At 35.0% G+C, this 16492-nt stretch overlaps 1 protein-coding gene across 3 annotated transcripts in view; it reads left to right on the top strand.

Annotated features, from left to right (window-relative positions):
* The window catches only part of OSBPL8 (oxysterol binding protein-like 8), a 217437-nt gene that overhangs the window by 175521 nt on the left and 25424 nt on the right, over positions 1 to 16492 (top strand). For all 3 annotated transcript variants that reach the window (XM_011929374.1, XM_011929372.1, XM_011929373.1), the window contains 7 exons: positions 1081 to 1252; positions 3176 to 3413; positions 3998 to 4182; positions 7440 to 7521; positions 7826 to 7924; positions 9738 to 9834; positions 15765 to 15863. In XM_011929374.1, coding sequence (XP_011784764.1) covers positions 1081 to 1252; positions 3176 to 3413; positions 3998 to 4182; positions 7440 to 7521; positions 7826 to 7924; positions 9738 to 9834; positions 15765 to 15863 — 972 coding nt within the window. The remainder of the gene's footprint in view (positions 1 to 1080; positions 1253 to 3175; positions 3414 to 3997; positions 4183 to 7439; positions 7522 to 7825; positions 7925 to 9737; positions 9835 to 15764; positions 15864 to 16492) is intronic.

Genomic DNA, 16492 nt, shown 5'->3' with positions numbered 1-16492 from the left:
TTTTGTCCTCACTTTCATGCTTTCATGTTTCGTAGTTTAGACAAGGTTGGTGTAGGGAATCTTGTAACCTTCCAAAGTTTACTTTTATCTGATTTTTTTTGTTTGTTTGTTTTTGTGTTTGAGATGGAGTCTCGCTCTGTTGCCAGGCTAGAGTGCAGTGGCACGATCTCAGCTCACTGCAACCTCCGACTCCCTGGTACAAGCCATTCTCCTGCCTCAGCCTCCCGAGTAGCTGGGATTACAGGCACACGCCACCATGCCCAGCTAATTTTTGTGTTTTTAGTAGAGGCAGGGTTTCACCATGTTAGTCAGGATGGTGTTACACTCGACCTCATGATCCGCTTGCCTTGGCCTCCCGAAGTGCTGGGATTACAGGCGTGAGCCACCACACCTGGCCTCAGATGATTTTTTTTATTAAAATATAGGTATGAGCTTTCAGTATGAAAATGCTTTACTTGACTGATATTCCCAGCAAATCTTGAAGTGATATATATGAAAATTAAGAGCCCCAAACAAATATAAGTGAAAAGTTTTCTAATTCACTTTTAAATTTTTATTTAAAAAATAAAACTATTAATGTTTCTCTTAACTAATATGGCAGTTAATAGTAGCATTATATAGACATTTTCCTGACTTAAAAAGTTTCATACATACAAATAGAATGGATGTTAATCTTGAGGATAGACTTCCTATTATCAAAAACAGTTACTTCAGATAGTTTGTTTATAGTAGAACCATAAATCCTCCAGTATATTTTATGTACCTTGCTTGATACCTTCAAATTATACTGCATGTTAATGTTCTAAGATTAGAAAAATAAAGTATGTTTATTTTAGATTGGATATACTTTCTAATGCATGCTGTATACTATTCATTTATCAGTGGTTTGTAGCTGCTTAGTATGTGAAAAGCATTTGGAAAACTGAAAGATTGCATTAAGAAGTTCTAGCAGATGTTATGTTCAGATTAACTTTCCTAGTGCATGTTTCTCAAAGAAATAGTGGTAACAGGGTAAGTTAAGATGCATGCTAGTTTCATAGTTTTAAAAATTATACTGCTTATGAATCTGTGTTCATTTAGGAAGGTGCTGGATGGACGCTTTGGAGCTGGCTTTGAAATGTTCCAGTCTTCTTAAACGTACAATGATCAGAGAAGGAAAGGAACATGACCTGAGCGTTTCATCAGATAGCACACATGTAACTTTCTATGGCTTACTACGTGCTAACAATCTCCACAGTGGTGACAACTTCCAGTAAGTAGATATTGCCACTGATTTGGTAATGTTTCAGAGACTGTGCTGTTCACAAAATTAGTTTGCAGGCCTAGAATTTTAGTAGTGTATCTAGGACTGAAATTTGCATATCTTCCTGTTATATGGTCTAAGACCTGGCTTAAAATTTGTTTAGCTGCTATAATCAGGTGTAGAAATGTATTTCCTTAGGGATTCCAGCCAATGTGATTTACTTTATCTTTCCCAAATATAGCCATGCTAATTATTCACCTTGTCTGTGCATGATGTGCCTTCTATTAAGAATGATTTCTGCCTACTCCTCCTTGCTTTTTTCTCCTGTCCATATATTCAAGATCAGTCTCAAATATTACATCATATGTGAAGCTTTATAACTATGAGACATAATCTGTCTTTCTATAGAGTAACACGTTTTTAGTAATGGCACTGGACTTACTCTACCTGGTATTTGTGAAATTCATTTATATCCTGTTTGGAATGAAACTGTATCCTATTTGTGGTTTTATTCCCTGAAGGATTTATTGTAGTTAACACTAAAAAAGCATTTCTCCAAGGAAACTGGACAGTAGTGCAAAGACTTTCTTGAGATTCAGGTCTTTTTGTTGCTTTGCAGGAAAAACATCAGACTTTTCCATTTCCTCCCTTTCCCCACTCCTTGGCTTCTGCTCTGTAGTCACTTTCATCAGCATTGAGGTTGCTCTTCTCAAAGTTAGACTGCTATTCTCCTCTTCTCCATGTAGCCTGATGTAGACATTTCTTCCCTATCCTTTTACCTGTTTCTTTTTCTCTCTCTCTCTCTCTGTATTACTTTAAAAAAATTTTTAGAGCCAGGGTCTCACTCTGTTGCCCAGGCTGCAGTGCAGTGACACAATCATAGCTCACTGTAACCTGGAACTCCTGGGCTCAAGCCGATCTTCCAGTCTCAACCTCCCCAGTAGCTAGAACTACAGGCCTGTATTACCACACTGGGCTGGCTTGCTTATTTATTTATTTATTTATTGAGACATAGTCTCACTATGTTGCCCAGGTTTTTTCTTTTTTTTTTTCTTTTTTTCCCCACTCTCTTGAAAATCTCCATTACCTGACCTTTTATCTTATTTCTTTGCAGACCTACAATCTGGAGCTTTATCTTAATCCCAAATACCTGGTGCCTGAGTGAGATAGGATGGAATGGGGTGGGCTACTGACAGAGGAATGGGTGTTTGTTGGAACCTCTTTCCAAGACGTTCCCCTTTTTGTACAGACTATTTACCCTAATCACTTTTAAGTGAGAATAGGGTAGATTCAGCAAAACTTATTGATTTTAGTCATAGGTTCATTTCCTTCAGCTGAAATTTTCATTTTTAATTCTCTGGATTTTTGCTCAGGATTAAACCTTTCAGACGAATAGAATTTAATATAATTGTTTACCATTTACCATTTTCATATCTTTTTCTTGGACTCATGAGGTGACTTTGGAAACCTTCATATACAGGTGGAAAGTCATTATTTATTTGAGTTCAGTTGAGAATCGGATTATCTGGACCTGCATTTTTTCTTCATACCATAGGTGACAGTGAGATTGATGGAAGTGATGCTGTTTGAAAAACTAAGAAAAATATCTAGCAAGAAGTCTAAAATTTTGGTTTTGGAAGATTTTAGTCCCAATTGGTAGAGAGGCAAAGAGCTCAGAGTATCATCTTTTCACATTTCTCCAGGTTTTTAACTTTTCTATGCCTCTGTTTACCGATCTGTAAAATGAGAATAATAATATTACCTATCTCATAGGGTTATTTTGAAGATTAAGTGAATTAACACTATGTAAAACACTTAGAACACTGTCTGGCACATAGTAAATTCTCAATAAATGTTGTATATAATTTTTATTTATGAATTGAGCATTCTTAACATCCTTTATTCTTCCTCCTAAAAATTCTTTCCCTTAAGGTTAAATGATAGTGAAATTGAACGACAACATTTTAAGGACCAAGATATGTATTCTGATAAATCTGATAAAGAAAATGATCAAGAACATGATGAGTCTGACAATGAGGTGATGGGGAAAAGTGAAGAAAGTGACACAGATACATCAGAAAGACAAGATGACTCATATATCGAACCCGAGCCTGTTGAGCCTTTAAAGGAGACTACCTACACTGAACAGAGCCATGAAGAACTTGGAGAGGTAGAAGTCTGTTATTTTTAGAGATTCTGAATTTTCATATTCTTGGGAATTGTTAAATGAAATTGAAGATATTATTTGCTTCATCTATTGCCTATTTTTCTGTGATAGAAAGTGATATTTTCAAAGTTGCACACATATGAAATATATTAGGATTTACAAACAACTAAACACAAATACTCACATAAATACCAATATATTCCATTAAAAGTTTACATTTTCTTCAAGCTTGATTTTGAAGTAGGATATTGCTTGATGTCATTGCCAGTGCAAAGTAAGTTGCAAGGAAGCATGAGTTTATAACGTTGTTATTGCCAGTGCATCATAGAAGTAAATGTAGTGTAAAATAATAGGCTATAATATTTTTCTAGTGGATCTCTTGTACATATTGTTCACTTTGATGTCTTTTTCAGCTACCCTTTTTACCTAAGTTTTATAGCTATAGATTTTATTACTTTTTGTTTCCACATTGAAAGAATGCTTGGAGTAGTCCTGAAAAGAATTCATATTTTCAACATTAGCTGGCTTGTTTACATATCTGTCTGAAATAAATGTAATGTTTTGGTAATTTTCATTAATTGATAAAGGCAGGTGAGGCTTCTCAAACAGAAACTGTGTCTGAAGAAAACAAAAGCCTTATCTGGACACTATTGAAACAAGTCCGTCCTGGCATGGACCTATCCAAGGTGGTTCTGCCTACATTTATTTTGGAACCCCGTTCTTTCCTGGATAAACTTTCAGATTACTACTATCATGCAGATTTCCTATCTGAGTAAGTAGATTCTTATTTCTTAAAATAGACAATACTTCATGATTTTAGAAGCTCTCAAGAGTACTATTTTCAATTATCATTCCTTTCCAAAATCAGGCTCTTAATGGCATATCACTCTCTGTTCTCTACCACTTCTTAGTAAGAAGCATATTTAATACTTTGCTATAATGTTGCCATTTATGAAGTGAAATTGAGATATCATAAGCTTGAGGAAAACAAGAATTCTACCCTTTACTGAACAACACTGGTGTTATAGGCCCCTTAACCTCAGTTCACTAACCTAACACAGAGAGAGGTGATTGGCATCATTTGTTCTCCTCTATGAAAGCCCTTGTTCAGTCCCATCCTGGGGCCTCTGTTTTTGCTCATACTTATCTGTCTGCATGCTTGTGAGGTATGTATGGCTTACCAGAACTAAAATGCCCTGTCAGTTGCTAGCTTTTGGAACAAATCCTTATTTTCTTTGCTTCTGAAGCTGCCAGCTGATCCTGAGTGTAATTTTGAAGAAGGCACACTTAAAGGAGGCAGAGGAGGTGCTGTCCACCTCTGTCCAAGCAATTTCTTGGAAAACCAGTAAACTTTGCAAGGAACAGCAACTTTGTGTCCATGCGTCCAATTCTTACTTACCTGATGCCCCTATTCTAGCAATAATGGTGTTTCAAGGCACTGTGCTTTCTATGCCACTGATATCTGGCCCTGTGACCTGATTTTTAGAATCTTTATCAATACTAGTTTCTGTCTATAAATTTCATGAGCGAACATTGGAAAGAATAATAAGCTGAGTCAAAAGATAATCGATAAACTGGGAAATTTTTGCAAATTTCATCATAGACAAAATGTTTAACCTCCCTAAAAAAAGCTCTTAAAATTTGAATGAAAATGATTCTATAGAAAAGGAAGCCGGGTGCGGTGGCTCAAGCCTGTAATCCCAGCACTTTGGGAGGCCGAGACGGGCGGATCACGAGGTCAGGAGATCGAGACCATCCTGGCTAACACGGTGAAACTCCGTCTCTACTAAAAATACAAAAACTAGCTGGGCGAGGTGGCGGGCGCCTGTAGTCTCAGCTACTCGGGAGGCTGAGGCAGGAGAATGGCGTAAACCCGGGAGGCGGAGCTTGCAGTGAGCTGAGATCCGGCCACTGCACTCCAGTCCGGGCGACAGAGCAAGACTCTGCCTCAAAAAAAAAAGAAAAGAAAAGAAAAGGAAGCCTATAGAAAAAGGAGTGGAAGGAATTACTGGGCAGTTGGAAAATGAAGAAATAGGAACAGTCCTTAAACATGTAAAAACCTCATGCAAAATAAGGAAAAGGTACATTTGAATTATAGTAAGTTATTGTTGTTTATCCATCACATTGACAAAAAGTCAAAAACCTTTTATATCCTAGTTCTAATATCTTCTGCACTTTTATCTGTCTGGAATTTCATTTCTCTCAGAATATAAGGCAAATTCCTGTGAATCAGAAGATCTTGAGAGATGCCCCCTGTCCCAAATAGAAAGATTGTACTTTTCTGGCATTACATACTGTTGCCAAAGTTGTGTTGGCAACCAGGGACGATCATGCACCACCACGTGCAGTACAGACTAGCACAGCACCGTGAAGGTAATCTGGCAGTATTTACCAAAAGTATAGATGCATTCATCATTTGATACACTAATCTCACTTCTGGGAATAACTCTTACAGATATAATGCCACATATACAGAATGGCATATACACAAGATCGTTGTAGCAGTGTTTGTAATAATAAAACATTAGATATGACTCCAGTGTCCAGCACAGTGTACTGATGAAATAATGTGTGACACATCCACCCATACAAGGAAGAATTCCATAAACTGATCTGGAGGGACCTCTAGAATTGTGTGTGAAAAAAGCAAGGTCTACAGAAGAGTATGTATAGTTTGCAAACCTTTTTGAAGAAAAACAGGACTGTTTATTTATATATGCTTGTTTATGCCTAAAGAAAACTTAGAAGGAAACTTTTTTTAAAAGTTACCTATAGAAGGTAAGTAGGAACAGTGTGAAGAGATGGGGCAGTAACAAGACATGTGTACCTCTTTATATTGCTTTGACTTTTGAACTATATATATTTAATTTCAAAATAAAATTGCATAGTAAGGGAATTTAAGCCAAGATGGACAGAGAGCAATCAGAGGGTTGCTACTCCAGAAAAACACAAGCTTTCAACTTAGCACAATTGTCAATAAGCCTAGGTCTGTGCTCTTCTGTCTCACATCTCATTTTAAAAAAATCACCACGTTGGACTGTCAGACATGCTTGTGAAACATAAATGCCTTTTTGTAAATAAGGGTATAGTAACGACATTACAAACAGAAAACAACAATAACAAAAACAACTTCTCAGTAAAATTTACTTCAGACATACACAATCAGGTTTTTGCAATGATTACACAACAACAGAATTGTATGGGGGGCAGCTGAGTCATGGCTCCTACAAACTTCTTTAAAATGAAAATTAGTCTTTGATTATCCATTATTCTGGTTGAGTTTTTATTCTGGAAAATCAGTTGATAATACACAAGAGCAAGTTGAAGAATAAAAATAGGTTAAAACCTTCTGTATTGATTTAATTATTTTGACTTTGCTTCATATTTATAATTTGAAACTTCTGTGTTTTGTACTAAGGACTACATACCCATAAAATCCTATATTTAGATAAGTACTTTGCACAAAAGAGGCTAACGTCAACGTATGTCCTCCCCTCCATGTACTACAGCACCCACCAGTTACCATTGATCTACTCTAACATCAACAACTGAGAATGGACTCAACCAAGTAAACATTGGTCTTTCACTGATATATGAGGCTGAAGACTTCTATCAGAATTGTTAATGAGGCTGCTTGGCCACTGCCTATCATTGCAAATGCTAGAAATCACATAGTGCATGAATCCGAAATCCATTTTTATTTTTTTCAATCACAATTTTCACAGAGCCACTAACAACATCTCAGGTTCTGCAGAATCCCAATTCAGAAACCTTGGTTTGGAGAGTTTCCAAAAACTACTTTAGCAAAGACTCAGGCAGTGTACCAAAGAATGGGAAAATGTGACCAGGTTAAGAAAAACAGAAATGGATTTACATGGTTGAAAATTGATTACATGGTTGTTTTGTCATCCATTTAAAATAAGAATTATGTTTTCCAATCATATTTCATACTCAGTTATTAGTTAATAAATGTGAGAGAGAATTTGTGATTTATTTTGTAAAATTTTTGTTTACCATTTTGTGTTTTAGGGCTGCTCTTGAAGAAAATCCTTATTTCCGTTTGAAGAAAGTAGTGAAATGGTATTTGTCAGGATTCTATAAAAAGCCAAAGGTAATGTTTGTTTGTATTTTATTGTCTTTAGTGTTTTATGAGTGCTTTATATTTTATGTAATCTGTAGATTGTTAACAATTACATTACTGGGCTTCTTTGACTTAGCAAAATTGCAAAATACCTGATCATTTAGACCTGTATTATGATTGAAGTCGTTTAATTTTATTTAATGTAAATTTTATTTACTTTGAAATTTTATAAGGATGGTTCCCAGATGGTACAGTTAAACCCATTTTGACTAGTTTAAGCTATTTTGAATCCTTTGTATTTGTAATTTGAAATTGCATTTTTTTTTTAAACCAGGGACTGAAGAAACCTTATAATCCTATACTTGGTGAGACTTTTCGTTGTTTATGGATTCATCCCAGAACAAACAGCAAAACTTTTTATATTGCTGAACAGGTATTAGAAATGCACGTATGGAAACAAAACTTATCTGGAAGTTACTGGAATATTTTTATAGAAAATACTTACTCAGTAAACTCACTATTATTTAGCCTTTCTTATTTGTGCATATTTGGTAAACATTTAACCTTTTAGTATTAAATACTACTAAATGTCATATTCATAGGTATTATTATTACAGTCATGGAATCCTTTGACCAAAAATAAATATGTGTTTTTCCTTTGCTATACCCCCTGCCCTTTTTTTAATTTTTTTTTTGGCCGAACTCATATTTCCAAAACAACTTCTGATCATGCTCAGAATTATTCAGTGGTGTGGTATTCATTTGTCTGGCATTCAAAGTCCTCTATATCTTTTCCAAATTTATCTCAAATTAATACCTTTCTAGTTCTCCACAGTAGTCAAACCTGTGCAGTTCATGACTAGGTAACCTGATCTCACAGTTTCTTGCCTCATTTTTAAATTTAATTCTCCCACTCCAGTATTTCTTCTTAGCTATTCTTTATCAAAACAAACCCTGACTCGCTTATCCTTCATGATCCAAATGACTGCAGCTCCCAGTGATTTTTCCCTTTTCAAACTTCTGTATTGTTTTTGTGATTATCCATTAAGCTATTATTTTAACATTTGTATTGTTTACCTTTTTACAGAATATTTATTTTCCTAATTGAATTGTTAGCTTCTTTAATTCCCTCTTCTCCCCTGTGATACCTCTCTTTTTGTTATAGACAGACAGAAAATATTTTAGTTTTTAAACTTTCATTAATTTGAACTCATATACATCCATAATCATGATTTTCAGTCTTCTCTCTGCATAAACTTGAGGCATATGACATTCTCTTTCAATAACAGTGGCTCCTTATTATGGTAATCCTCACTTTGAGTGTAAGGAGAATGAGAAGACCATGTGTTCTCTGGAAAACCTTCTTCTCCTAGAGGTTTTGATAACCCCCTCAAGTCAAAACCACTCATCTATATTAAATTTTTTAAAAGTCAGTGATTTAATTCTTCATGAAATTAAGAAGCTTGAGATGGTGATTTTAGTTTGTCTCATGTAAAGAGAACATAAGAAGTAAATATATTGTTGAAGGCATTAGATTATTAAATAACATGTTTTTTATTTTTGTTTCCTATAGTCATTCAGTAATCCATATGAAGACTAATCACTATATTAGTTATCCATTGCTATCTAAAAAATTACTGCCAAAACTGAATGGGTTAAAGCAGTATTTATTATCTCATATGATGAGGTTCAGGAATCCGAGATCTGCTTAGCTGGGTGGTTCCGGCTCAGGATTTCTAATGAGCTTGCAGTCAAACTGTCAGCCAGCTTTGCAGTCATCTACAGGCTTGACTGGATAGGAAGATTCATGTCCAGGTTCATCACATGGCTGTTGACAGAAGAACTCAGTTCCTCATCACATAGGCCTCTCTGTAGGGTTTTTCACAATCTCAAAGCTGGCTTTTCAGATCTAATGATTGAGAGATCGGCAGAGAGACAGCCCCCAACGTGGAAAGTGCTTTGTAACCTAATTTCAGAAATTACGTAGTGTCACTTCCACACAAACCAATTTCAGTACAATATAAGAGGGGCCTATGTGAATACCAGGAGTGTGGATCTCACTAGGAGACAGGAGGCTGGTTACTATAACCATCAATATTTAATTTTACTGCTTATTAAATGTTTTTTCTTACTCATTATAAGGCTTGAACTTTTGATAATGACACAATAATGTGCTTATCTTTTTATACTTTATATAAACATGTTTTTATATTTTATATATGCACGTTTTTTCTTGTGTTTAATAGGTGTCCCATCATCCACCAATATCTGCCTTTTATGTTAGTAATCGAAAAGATGGATTTTGTCTTAGTGGTAGTATCCTGGCTAAGTCCAAGTTTTATGGTGAGTTTCCCCCTGTCCTAATTTGCACCCATTCCTGGGAGGTATTATTTTCTAGTGAGCTTTTATTTAGTCAGCGTCATGGGCTATTTGCAACATGGAGTTTGTCATTTTAAGTATCATCTTTCCTTGAATAATGGCTTTTTTCTTCCCACTCATAAAGGTGTGGCTTACGTATTCATCACATATATGTAAATATATCACAAACATCACTTATGAAAAGACAGAATGATTGCCCATTATAGCCCTTTAGTGCCTAAAGTATTTCTTTTGCCTTTAGTCTGACCAGTTTTTTGTGTTTCATCTCAGTGTATCTAAGGGATCAGTCATTCTATTGTAGTCTTTGAACAGAGAGGAAGAATTCAAGTATGTTTAGGAGAACTGGCCCAGGGTCAGTCGGTAAATATATTTAACTTTGAACTAAATAACATACCAAAAAAAACTGTTTGCAAGTACAAGGGAAAATAGAGAAAAGGTTATAGTAGGAAACATTAATACAAAAACGTGACAGTTCAAACAAATCATTGCCAAAGCTATATACCAGTAAAACATATATAACCTTAAAATGCTTTTATATAGTTTTTTAAAATGTTTAAATGAAGCACAATTAAATTTCAACCAAAGAATTTTAAACCTGAGTGAAAAAAATTATTATGATAAAAAAGGAAAAATAAGAGTAGTTTTTGATCAGGAACCTGGTGTGTGTTGTTATATTTCTTCAAGGTATCTTTTATTTCCCTTGATGTTTGTTTTCGTTTGGTTTTGGTTTTTTTTTTTCTTTTTTTAAACCTTGTTTTGTTTAAGATAGTGATTGCTTGTTTTTTTTTTCCTTAAGTTTATATATATTTTATGTTTGATATATTTCTTGCCTACTTCACCTTTCATCCCTCCATTCTTCTACCCTGACTGTAGTATAAATGGCTTTTCTGAGTGTGTGTTCTACCCTTATAGAAATTTTTATGGAGTACGAGGTGCATAGCTCGCTTTCTGGGATTACTTCATCAGTGGGCCTTTTTTCTGTGTTATGGTACAATTTATATACATCAGAGCTCTCTGTTCCTTTATAATTTGAAAGAATCTATTAAATCTAGATTGAATTTAAGATTGTCAGAATTGGTTAACCTATAGGTAAATGCAAAAGGCATTTTTTCTTGTTTTTTCCTTTTAATACATGTAACTGTTCAAAACAGAAATGTCAGCATTATCTTGTGAGTTTTATAACATATGCAAATTTAACACATGTAACTATAATACATAAGCCTGGAAGAGAATGGACCTAGAAGTAGTAAAATTTTCTATTCTATATAAAGTGGTAAAAGATTAAGTGAGTACAATAGCATAATCTCAACTCACTGCAACCTCCGCCTCCCGGGTTCAAGCAGTTCTCCTACCTCAGCCTCCCAAGTACCTGGGATTACAGGTGCCCACCGCCACGGCCAGCGAATTTTTGTTATTTTAGTAGAGATGGGGTTTCACCATGTTGGTCAGGCTGGTCTTGAACTCCTGACCTCAAGTGATCCACCCGCCTCAGCCTCCCAAAGTGCTGGGATTACAAGCATGAGCCACTGCACCCAGCCAGCTGTGACATTTTGAAGATAAATATTGTAATCCCTAAAGCAGTGGTTCTCCTCAGGAGACATTTGGCAATGTCTGAAGACATTTTGGGTTCTCACAGTTGAGAGATCCAGTAGGTAGATGCCAGAAATGCTGCTAAACATCCTACAGTGCACAAGATAATTCCCTACAACAAATAATTATCCGGTCCCCTAAATGTCAGGAATGCTACCATTTAGAAGCCCTACGCTAGAGCAAACACACACACACGAAGAAAAATCACCACCAAAAAGTTTAGGCAAAAAGTCAGTAAGAAAATTAAAATGAAATTATTTGAAAATTTTAAACAATAATTTAAATAATTTGTAAAAGAAACAGGAAAGCCCAGTCAAGGAACAAAAATCAGAGGGGACAGATAGAAAACACATAGCAAAATGATAGACCAAAATAATATGATAGACCCAATAATATGATTGTATCAGTCTTAATGGCCCAAATAATCTCATTTAAAGACAATGATTATCAGATTAGCTAAAACAGCAAGGACCAACATACCTTAAATGTAGACACACAAATAGGTTGAAAGTAAGTGAAAAGTAGGCCAAGCATGGTGGCTCAGTCCTGTAATACCAGCACTTTGAGAGACCAAGGTGGGTGAATCACCTGAGGTCAGGAGTTCCGTACTAGCCAGGCCAAAATGTAGCCTGTCTCTACTAAAAATACAAAAATGAGCTGTCCATGGTGGTATACACCTGTAATCCCAGCTACTCGGAGTGCTGAGGCAGGAGAATCACTTGAACCTGGGAGGCAGAGGTTGCAATGAGCTGAGATCATATCACTGCACTCCAACCTGGGCAACAAGAGCAAGACTGTGTCTCCAGAAAGGAGGAAAAAAAAAAAAAAAGTAAATGGAAAGTAAAAGTTAAAAGCTAAACTATGCAAGTATTAAGTACAAGTAGAGTTGAGTGAGTATATTAATAAAATAGATTTCAAGACAAAAACGTGTTAATAGAGATAAAGAACATTTCATAATGAAATAAAAAGGTTCAGTGCATAATAACCATAAATGCCTATGTACCTAAGCACAGAACTTCAATATGATGCAAAAACAGAATTAAAAGAGACAGAAATTTGAAATGGGCAAATTTTCTTAAGAGATACGAATTACCACAGCTGACCCAAGAAGTGGTGTAAAATTGTAATACTCTTATATCAGATAAATTGATTTAGTAATTTAAAATCTTTCTTCAAGGTTATACTCCAGGCCCAGATGTCTTGAGTTCTTCTAAAGATTTAAGGCAGAAATAACAGTTCTACACAATTTTTGGCAGAAAATAGAAAAAACAGTCCTCAGATCATTTTATGAGGCCAGGATTATCCTGATCCCCAAACCAGAGATTACAAGAAAAAAAACTACAGATCTAATATCCTTTATGAACATACATGCAAAAATTCTTAAGTAGTAACAAATCAATGTATAGGAAGAATAATATATGGACATATACATATAAATAAAAGTATCATCATCAATATATTAAAAGAATAATATATCATGGTGAAATGGATTTTGTCTCTGGAATACAAGGTTGGTTTATCATCTGATAAAAGTGTAATTTACCATATTAATAGAATAACAGAGAAGAAAAGTATGATTTCAATAGATACGGAAAAATGATTTGACAGAATTCAACACCTATTTATTTCTTAGTCCTCAAGAAACTAGGGCTAGATTAAAGGCATCTATGAAAAATACATAGCCAACTTCATACTTTTAAGGTGAAAACTGAATAATTTCTACCTAAGATCAAGAACAAGGCAAGGATATTTACTCTCATTGCTTCTATACAAAATTGTATTAGAGGTCCTAGCCAATGCAGTAGGCAAATTAAAGGGAAGAATAGCATACAGATTGAAAGGAAGAAGATAAGCCATTTATATACCAGATTATATAGAAAATCTTCAAGAATATACAAAAAAAGCTCATGTAACTAATAAGTGAATTTAGTAAGGTCTCAAGATGCATGGTCAAAATAGAAAAATCAGTTGTATTTCTATATACTAGAAATGAATACTTGCAGAAGTATATATATATATATGTTTTTTTTTTTTTTTTTTTGAGACAGTGTCTTACTATGAGGGATCCTCTCATCTCAGCCTCCTGAGTAGCTGGGATTACAGGCACACATCACCATGCCTGGCTCAGAATGAAGTTTAAAAACAACTCCAATTATAATAGCATCCAAATAATATATTTAAAAATAAATTTAATAAAAGATGTAAGTCCTGTATATTGAAGACTAAAACATCACTGAGGAAAATTAAAGATGATCCAAATAAATGGATAGATAGACTATGTTTATATATTGAGATATTTAATATTGTTAAGATAATAGAGCTCCCTTAATTGAGCCATAGACTCAATGCAGTCCTAATCATAATCTTGGCAGGCTTTTTTGAAGATATTGGCAAGTTGACTCTAAAATTACATTGAAAAGTCAAGGACCCAAAACAGCCAAACAATTTTGAAAAAGAACAAGATGAATCTTTCACTGCTTAATTTTAGTATAAAGCTAAGGTAATCATTACAGTGTGGAATTGACATAATGGTAGATATATAAATTAATGGGATGGAATAGAGTTCAGATGTAGACCGGTACACATGGTCAAATGTTTTTTCACGTGGGAGAAATGATTGTCCAGAGTTAAACATGCATGTACCATAAACTCAGAAATTCCACTCCTAGGTATTTACCCATGAAAAATGAAAATAGATGGCTACATAAAGACTTGTACATAAATATTCTTAAGTATACACAACATTATTCCTAATAATCCAGGACTAAGCACAACTTAAGGACCATCAACTAGTAAGGAAATGTCACAACTACAGAATGCTAACTAACAATAAAAAGGAATAGAATTCTTATACAACAATGTGGGTGAACCTGAAAGACACTGTGCTAATTGAAGGAAGTAAAACACAGCAAGCTACATCTTCTATAATGCCATCTGTACAGAATTCTAGAATAGGTAAAGCCAGTAATTTAAAATGGACCAGTGGTTTCCTGGGGCTGAGGGAAAGGATTGACTGCTCAGGGGCAAGGAGGAACTTTTTGGGGATAATGGGAAGTTCTATATCTTGATTGTGGTGGTGATTATATGACTCTGCAATTTCCAAAACTCGAATTTCACACTTAAAATGGGTTAGTTGCTGTGTGTAAATTTATACTTAAGTAAAACTGAGAACAGAAGGAGAGAAAATGCATACAGGAGAAAACTTAAGAAGAAATTACCATAGTATTTTATTGTTGACTATATTTTGGTGCTTTATATTTTTTATTTTTCTAAATTGTCTATAGGATTATTATATCAATTATAAGCATTTAAATAGCTTGAGATTTGTAAAGTAAAGTGACTTATAGCTAAAAAATAATGGTTTTATTCAAAAAAGAAAATTAGGCTATACAGTGAAACAGTGTTTTATTAATATTAAGTATTCTCCATGTTTTCTGATTTTCTTATAACTCTCATAAAATAGGCCGGGTGCAGTGCCTCATGCCTGTAATCCCATCACTTTGGGAGGCCGAGGAGGGCAGATCACCCAAGGTCAGGAGTTAAAACTAGCCTGGCCAACATGGGGAAACCCTGTCTCTACTGCAAATATAAAAATTAGCTGGGTGTGGTGGTACACGCCTGTAATCACAGCCACCCAGGAGGCTAAGACAGGAAAATTGCTGAACCCTGGAGGTGGAGATTGCAGTGAGTTGAGATCACTCCACTGCACTCCAGCCTGGGCAATAGAGTGAGACACTCCATCTCAAAAAAAAATTTTTTTTGATTATAAAAAAGCACATAACTGTATCTTTTAAAAGTAGTCATTATGTAAAAATGAGAATAAGGATGAAATATATTTTGGATATAAGGTAATGAATACATGTTTGGGCACATTGAGATTGAGACTTTTTTTTTTTTTTTTTTGAGACAGAGTCTCGCTCTGTCGCCCAGGCTGGAGTGCAGTGGCCGAATCTCAGCTCCCTGCAAGCTCCGCCTCCCGGGTTTACGCCATTCTCCTGCCTCAGCCTCCCGAGTAGCTGGTACTACAGGTGCCACCTCACCTGGCTAGTTTTTTGTATTTTTTAGTAGAGAGGGGTTTTCACCATGTTAGCCAGGATGGTCTTGATCTCCTGACCTCGTGATCCGCCCGTCTCGGCCTCCCAAAGTGCTGGGATTACAGGCTTGAGCCACCGCGCCCGGCCGAGATTGAGATATTTTTAAGACTTTCCACTGTAGATGTCTGGTAGGTGTTCTAAATATATTTTGTTTGTTTTGAGTTGGTTGAATATGTTTTGTGAAATTTAATAAACAACATTTTATTTCAGGAAACTCATTATCTGCAATATTAGAGGGAGAAGCACGGTTAACTTTCTTGAATAGAGGTGAAGATTATGTAATGACAATGCCATATGCTCATTGTAAAGGTAAATATTTTCTATACTTGAGTTAGATATTAAGCTTTCCTTTTAAGTAAATGTATGTAGCTGCGATTTGTTGTGCTTTCTGATTGATGGAGTCAGACTTATATTTTGTTTGAAAGCATCCTTGGTTTACAGATATTTAAGATTATTGCTATCATTTGCTGAATATTTCTGTGGTGAATTAATTCACCTGTAATGGACCTTTTTGTGATGTATACTTTAGTCAGAAGAGACTGACTTACCATAATGAAATTTCTTTGCACTTACCTGATGTGCAAGTTTTCAAATTTGACGAAACTGTCTGTTATTTCAGAATCTGTAAAGATGATTTTCATTTTTTTGCACCACCATGCTTTTTAAAAATTTTAATTTACTATTTTTTAATGTACCAAGTTTTTAAAAGATTTTTCTCACCCTCTTTCGGCAATTTCTTAATGTGTTATGCTTTTTGACCCATTATTTAAAATATAGATAAGGGTGTTACATAATAATTGTCATCTACAACATTACAACATGCTAGGCACCCAACTATTCAATGCATTTGTTTAATCATTTCAGCAGCTCCTATAAAATAGAAATATTATTATTCCCTTTTTATAGAAGAGGAAAAATGAAGCACAAAGAGGCTTAAT

The sequence above is a fragment of the Colobus angolensis genome, unplaced genomic scaffold (genome assembly GCF_000951035.1).
Source record: "Colobus angolensis palliatus isolate OR3802 unplaced genomic scaffold, Cang.pa_1.0 Scaffold80, whole genome shotgun sequence".
NCBI lineage: Eukaryota > Metazoa > Chordata > Mammalia > Primates > Cercopithecidae > Colobus > Colobus angolensis.
The sequence above is the reverse complement of the archived record's forward strand: the minus strand, read 5'-3'. Positions and strand labels throughout refer to the sequence as shown.